The sequence below is a fragment of the Dipodomys ordii genome, unplaced genomic scaffold (assembly GCF_000151885.1).
Source record: "Dipodomys ordii isolate 6190 unplaced genomic scaffold, Dord_2.0 Scaffold79, whole genome shotgun sequence".
Lineage (NCBI taxonomy): Eukaryota > Metazoa > Chordata > Mammalia > Rodentia > Heteromyidae > Dipodomys > Dipodomys ordii.
The window spans coordinates 7070535-7077496 of NW_012267295.1; the positions used below are offsets into that span (position 1 = coordinate 7070535).

General features: G+C 46.0%; 1 protein-coding gene across 2 annotated transcripts in view; it reads left to right on the forward strand.

Moving 5' to 3' along the window:
- Nucleotides 1-6962, forward strand: part of Syn3 (synapsin III) — a 375944-nt gene that overhangs the window by 48310 nt on the left and 320672 nt on the right. The window contains exons 3-4 of one of the 2 annotated variants that reach the window (XM_013024868.1): nucleotides 1675-1766; nucleotides 5023-5025. In XM_013024868.1, the coding sequence (XP_012880322.1) occupies nucleotides 1675-1766; nucleotides 5023-5025 (95 nt within the window). The remainder of the gene's footprint in view (nucleotides 1-1674; nucleotides 1767-5022; nucleotides 5026-6962) is intronic. The other variant, XM_013024869.1, reaches the window with a different exon arrangement.

The following is a 6962-nucleotide window of genomic DNA, read 5'->3' on the forward strand; positions in this document are numbered from 1 at the left end:
CACACACACACACACACACACACACACACACACACACACACACACACACACACACACACGAAGAGGCACAGGACATTATCTTACAAACCAGAAATAGACCTTTCCCTCACAGGCCCCCAGAAAAATTCAACTGAACCTGAACCATGACTTTGAACTTGGAACTCTCTGGGCTGTACAGAATAGATTCCTGTGGTTTAAGCCACCCAGTGGTGTACTTTATTACAGCAGCCCTTGAAAACTAATAAGATAATAATAGCCACAGATCTCTGTCCCCGAGCACTGTCGAACTATAGGACTGGTTAAAAACCACAGAAACTCACTCATGCTTACTGAAGCAAACAAATAAGCAAAAATGTGAATGCATAAAAATCCAGACAGGACATAAGCATCACACACATGCTTCGTCTCTTCCTCTGTCCCTGTCTTCCTCTGTGGAAACTGGCATCTCGATCTCCTCTTCCTCTGTTTTCTCTTCCTCTTCCTCCTCTTTTCTCTTCCTCTTCTTCCTCTCCTTATTCCCCCTCTTTTTCTTCCTCATTTTCTTGTTCTTCTTTTTCTTGTTCATATTTTGCTGCTGCTGCTCCTCCTCCTCCTCCACCTCTTCCTCCTCCTCCTCCTCTTCTTCCTCCTCCTCCTTCTGCTCCTTCTCCTCCTCCTCCTTCTGCTCCTTCTCCTCCTCCTCCTTCTGCTCCTTCTCCTCCTCCTCTTCCTCCTCAGAAGCAGGGCACTGGTGGTTCAGCCTGTAATCCTAGTTTCTCAAGAAGCAAGATGTAAGGATCACAGTTTGAAATGAGCCCAGGCAGAAAAGCCTACGAGACTCTTTATCTCCAGTTATCCAGCAAAAAGCCAGAAGTGATGCTCAAATGGTAGAGTACCAGCTTTGAATGAAAAAGCTAAAGATCAGCACCTAGGCCTCAAGTTCAACTCCCAGTACTGGCATGCACACACACACACACACACACACACACACACACACACACACACGTGTGCACGCACGCACGCAAGGCATTTGGTCTTCTATACTGCCCAGATGAAGGTAGTAAAAAGTACGGTCCCAAGCATAACCTAAGTTTGTGCATTGAAGACACAACAGCCTAGAAAGAAATCTCCTGGATCACATAGCAGTTTCCAGTTCTCAGGGTGGGAAATCTTATTCTACCACCTTGGGTCAACTGCCTAGCCATCAACATGACCATAAAGGTATTGTATCAGTACACAGACAGGGTGCTCCCACTGTGTGGAGCACGGGGAGAGGCCACTACCAAAAAAGGGACAGAGCTCCCAGATAACTGTGAGCCATGATGCCATACCACTGCATCGCTGAAGAAACCTAATGAAAATTGAAGAACACTTGTCATCTTCTAGTCATGGAGCTAGAGTGTCCTCTTCCACCTTCCAGGAGGCAAAAACACTTAGTAGTTATAAGCATGGGTCCTTGAATCAGAGATTCATGGGTCTCAAATCCAGTTTTGCCTTTAATTAATTGCATGATTATGAATATGTCACCATGGTTCTGTGTGCCTAGATCCATCACCTCTCAAAAAGAGAGAGGAAATGGCATTTGAGGTAGGGTTTAGGTGTGAATTTTGTTCATAGAAGAATCCAGTCAGTGTCAGAAACTGTAACACTATTCACACTTGATAAATTCCTTTTTGCTTTGCTTTCTCCCTTTAGGCAGAATTCTCAGAGTTGAACCTGGCATCTTATGTAACTGGGGGCTGCATGGTGGACATGCAGGTCGTGAGGAATGGGACAAAAGTTGTAAGGTAAGAGGGGGTGAGCTATGGAAAGTCTTCTGAGATGTGTCCAGGATACGACATATAACCTGCCCCTACCTGCTGCCTGCCACCCGACTCTTCTACCACATGTACCTTCATGTATAGGAGATTTGCTCCTAACGTCTCAGGTATCACTAGACAGAAATGACTGATGGTACAAATAGCATAGGAAACAGCTGTGATACCCAGGAATCAATCCTAGCAAAAAGAGTACATGAGAAGAGGTAATAACTGTAAGGCTAGAGGTATAGCGTTGTAGTAGAGCACCTGCCTAGCAAACACAAGGCCCTGGGTTCAAACCCCAGTACCACCAATAGTAATATTAAATAATAATATTATGAAACTTATAAACACCAAAGATCACAAACTTCAAAAATTGAAATAACTACTGGGAGAAATTTTGAGGCCAAGGCCAGATATACAAGCTCTGTTCTTCCGAGAGCAACGCATTTCATACAGGAGAGCTGTAAAAGCTTAAGATGTTGCAATTTAGGTATTTGTAGGTGCTCATGCTTGACATGATTTGTGCTTGGGGCCCAATGTCTTTTTGGAAAGGGACCGAATCTTCTTCTTGGTAACTTGTGGAATGATGATCCCATCTCTCAACTTGGGCTGCAGATTCAAATCACCTTTTAAATATCTTTTAAACACACATACCCATGTGAGGAGGCGATGTCCGTAGCTTCGTATTTAAAGCTTCTTGGATGATTCCATTCACCAAGCGGGGAAATAGCCTCAGCCTGTTCCCCTGTTGGCTTTACCCACCCCTGGGTGGGGGTGGGGAGGGGATCAGCTGAAAGGCCAAAGAAATCAGAGAGTATAAGCCTTCAACCTTCCTGACTTTATATAGCAATTGTTTATAAAAATGAAGTTCTAGCCAGGCCTAGTAGTTCTCACTTGTAATTCCAGCTCCTTGGGAGACAGAGACAGGAGGATCTCAAGTTTAAGGCCAGCCAGTTGAGAGCAAAGTTAAGGATAATAAAAATAATAAGGATAATAATAAAAGTATAAATTAAAAGCCTTATCCACAGCTAGTCTAGTTCCTGCCTAGCAAGTATGAGATCCTGAATTGAATCCCATATACCATACCAAAATAATTAGAATTAAAGATGTTATAGGAATGTTTCAGATAGGAGCAGCTAGATTTCTAGCATTTAAAAGTAGGCATCACATACCATTGTTATATATTAAATTGTGCGCCCCCCCATCACGTACTAAATTTTTAACCTATAGTTCCTGAGAATATGCCTTTTCTAGAAGTAGGACCATTGAAAACATAACTAGCTAAAATGAAGTCATAGTGAATAAGGTGGGCTCCTAATCCACTATGACTGATCCCTTTATAAGAAGAGGAAGATTTGGACCTAGAGACACAAGTCAAATTCCATGTAATACTGGAGGCCAGGATGACATCCACAAGCCACGGGATGTCCAGTCTTGTCTGTGAGGGCCCTGACACCCGGAGACAGACATGGCCCACATTCTCCCCTCAGAGCCCTCGGAAGGCACCACACCAGCTTTGACACTTTGATGGTGGGTTTTCAGCCCCCAGAGCTGTGAACGCGTGCATTTCCCTTGCTTTAAGCCATCGACGGACGTTGTGACAGTTTGTCAGAGCATTCCTAGAAAAACACCAAGCCAGCGCTGCGTCTCAAAATATTAAGATGCACACCAATCCAGAGGTCTTGTTAAGATGTAGATTTCCTATCAATTGGGTCTTCAGGGCGGGTCTGAGATTCTGATTTCCTGTGAGCTCTGAGGTGAAACCAATGCTTCCAGTTCTGCAGATGGAATTTGAGCAGAAAGGACTTGGACAAGCTTTGAGCAGCTACTGCTGTGTAAAATAGCCAGGGCCATAAAGGCGACGTAGCTCAAGCCCAGAGTTAGGGACACAGTGGGACTGTGGAGACTTATTCTGTCCCATGCCCAGGAAAGGTGATTATCATCTCAGCCAGGTAGCTCATTCTGACAAGCTTGCTACAGGTGACATGCGCGCGCACACACACGCACACACACACACACACACAAGCTTGCTACAGGTGACATGCACACACATGCACGCATGCATTCACGCACACATGCACACACACACACACACACACACACACACACACACACATACCAGGAAGCCCCTGCCTGACTCACTGTGTCCTATAGGTAGAAGTCCATGGTGTTGAGGGACCCTTCCTCCCAAGTAGGAGCATTGAACAGTACTCTCAACTTGCTGACCTTCTCGTGAAGGGGCTGCACTATGTTCATCAGCACTCCCAGGGTGGCCACACCTTCTGACTCCTCGCTCCCTAAGCACCTTCAAGGAAAGAAGTACAGGTTGATGACTTTTGTCAACTCTGCTAGGTTCTGCCCAGCCCAGGTAACTGCTAAAGCCTTCTCTAGGTGTGTCTGTCAGAATGTTTCTGGAAAAGATTAGTATTTCACAGTGGACTTGGTTAAGCAGATGGGTTGGTTAGTGAAGATATAGGTTGATACCATCATGTCATCCAAGACCCAACCAAACAGCAGAGAAAGCCTCCAAGGGCTCACTCTCTCTTCTTGCTACTAGACATGAGAGCTCTCAGTTTCCTGTAAGAAGTTCTCCCTGAGTTTTTCTGCTCCAGGACTCACAGCAATATCCCCCTCAGTTCTCAGGCCTTGGGCTGGGAATTAATGCCAGTGGCTTCCCCGTTCTCAGGTCTTTGAACTTGAACCTCCAATGACTTTGTTACTATAGTGTGGCTGTCTGTCTCTAGAAGGAGCTTCCTTCTATGTGTATCAGGATGGGTGATCATTGTCTGGGAGTGAGCGGTAGAATGTTCTTGCCTTCTAACACAGCACCCAAATTTTGCATTGGAGGGACCCCCTAACTTGTAGACTGTATGATGTGTGAACAGCCCTAGTATACTGGAATCTCACACACTGGGACCAAAACCAGGACAAAGGGAATTCCTCTTGAAATTTTTTTGATTAGCACTGGGATTTGAACTTGGGAGCTTGAACTTACTAGCCAGGTTGGACCAGCTTTGGCTTACAGTCCTCTGATATGGGACCACAGGCATGAACTACCATGGGTGGCTTATTTGCTGAAATGGGGCTGTATGTACTAGCTTTTTTTTGCCCTGGCTAGCCTCAAAACCACAACCGTTCTGATTTCTGCTTTTCCCAGTTAGCTGGGATTAGAGCTAGGTGCATCTCCTTGTAAAACTTTTGGCTGAGATGATCAGATTAGAGTTGTGCCGGAGCTGCTGAGCCGGTGGGAAAGATGCCTGGAGTCACTGGGGATCCTCTTTCTCCTAGAGAGAATGATCTACCAAGAATGAAGCCAAGGCAGAGAGGCCCATAGTGAAGACAAAGACCAAGAGATAAAGACTTGATGTTATTGTGCCTCTGAATCCACTTGAGCCCCTTCTCCCCACCCCCAAATAGAAAAGATCCCTTTAGTCTAAGCCAGCTTGAATTACACAAATGAAATGTTTGTTTGTTTAATACACATTTTTGTAGCCTTTTCTATATGCTTGGTGCTATTCTTAGCACTCGACATATATTATTAGTTCATCAGCCTTTCAGCAATCCTATAAGATGTGCACTTTGAGATGAGAGGCAGAAATAGCAAGAGTTTAGGTAACAGAAGTCAGATATCCAGCCGGCCAGTGGCAGAACTGGGGTCCTAGACCACAGCCAGTCTGGCTCCGGCCCCTACATGTGGTACCACTGCCCTACACTGTCTCTTGAAGGAGGGCAGCCTGTGTCCTCCAGCTGTTAAGAGAGACGGACCCTAACTGCCCTGCTGTGAGTGGTAACAACCCTTTGTAAGACAAAGCTGGTAAAAAGCTAAGGGTCTGACTGAGACAGGGGTGCTTCATGCTTCCAGCCGTGCTGTGGGCCGCCCCTTCCTTAGTGATAATAGCCCTTCCTCCCAGGGTCATAACAAGGAATAACAAGTTGAGAGTACGTACATTGCCTGCAGCAGTGCCTCTAGATCAGGGTAATCACTAAACGAAGTGCTGATCATTCTTATCACAGCCCTATATACAGAGGATGAAACTGAGTCACTTCAACTGAGTCGCAGCTGGGGCTGTTGTTAAATTGCACGCAGCGAACCAGACTTGTAGAAAACCAAAGCAGGTTGGCCACACCCAGGGGATGTGAGGTGCCGGGGAATATCCAGGTGTCTCTAACTCCTCCAGTCTCCTCTCTCTTTCTGCCTTGTGGCATTTGGTCCTTGGGCCTCTACCAGGCTGGCGTGAGCAGACCCTGAGTCTTTGTACAGAATCCAACAGGAGGTAGAGAGCTGTATGACTCATCTTTCTGGCACTGTGACAAAACACCTGAGTGTAATCATCTTACAGAGAGGAAAGGTTTATGGGAATACAGTTGTAGACGTGTCAGTCCATGGTTGCCTGGCCTTGTTGTCTTGAGTCTGAGGTGTTACCTCAGGAAGACATGACAGAGGAGCATGCTTGTCTTACGTTGGCTGGGAAGCAATCGGGAGAAAGGAAGGGTTGAGGTTCCAATATTTCTGTCAGTGGCACATGCCCAGTGACCTAATTTTTCTTCCACTGGGCCCCCATCTACTGAAAATCCCACTACCTCCCAACACTGTAAGAGACTAAGGACCAAGCCTTTAATACATGGCTTCTGTTCACATTTAAGATTCTGCAGTGGGGCCGATTGTATCTAGACTCATCTGGGCCCAGGAGGGCTGGGCTGTCCCTGTCACTTGAAAATCTGTAATTCAGACTTAGACTCTACACCTGAGCCTCCGCTTCTTTTACTTCATAAAGGGTGGAAGATGACTTGCCTAGTTTTGTTGTTGTTGTTGAAATGATTTTTCATTGTTATCATGAAGGTGGTGTGCAGAGGGGTTACGGTTGCGTAAGTCAGGTAATGAATACATCTCTTTGGATAATGCCTCCCCTTCCCTCAGTTTCTCTCCCAGTTTTTCCCTCCCATCCCCACCCACAAGTTGTATAATTCATGTTCAACATAGTGTCTAGTGAGTGCCTCTGCTGCGTTTGTTCACCTTTTATTCCTCCATTTCTTTTTTTTTGGGGGGGGGGCATCCAGTCGTGGGGCCTGAACTCTGGGCCTGGGCCACAGCGCCACTTCCAGCTTTCTTCTTTTTGCTTATGTGGTGCTGAGGAATCGAACCCAGGGCCTCAGGCATGCAAGGCAAGTGCTCTACCACTG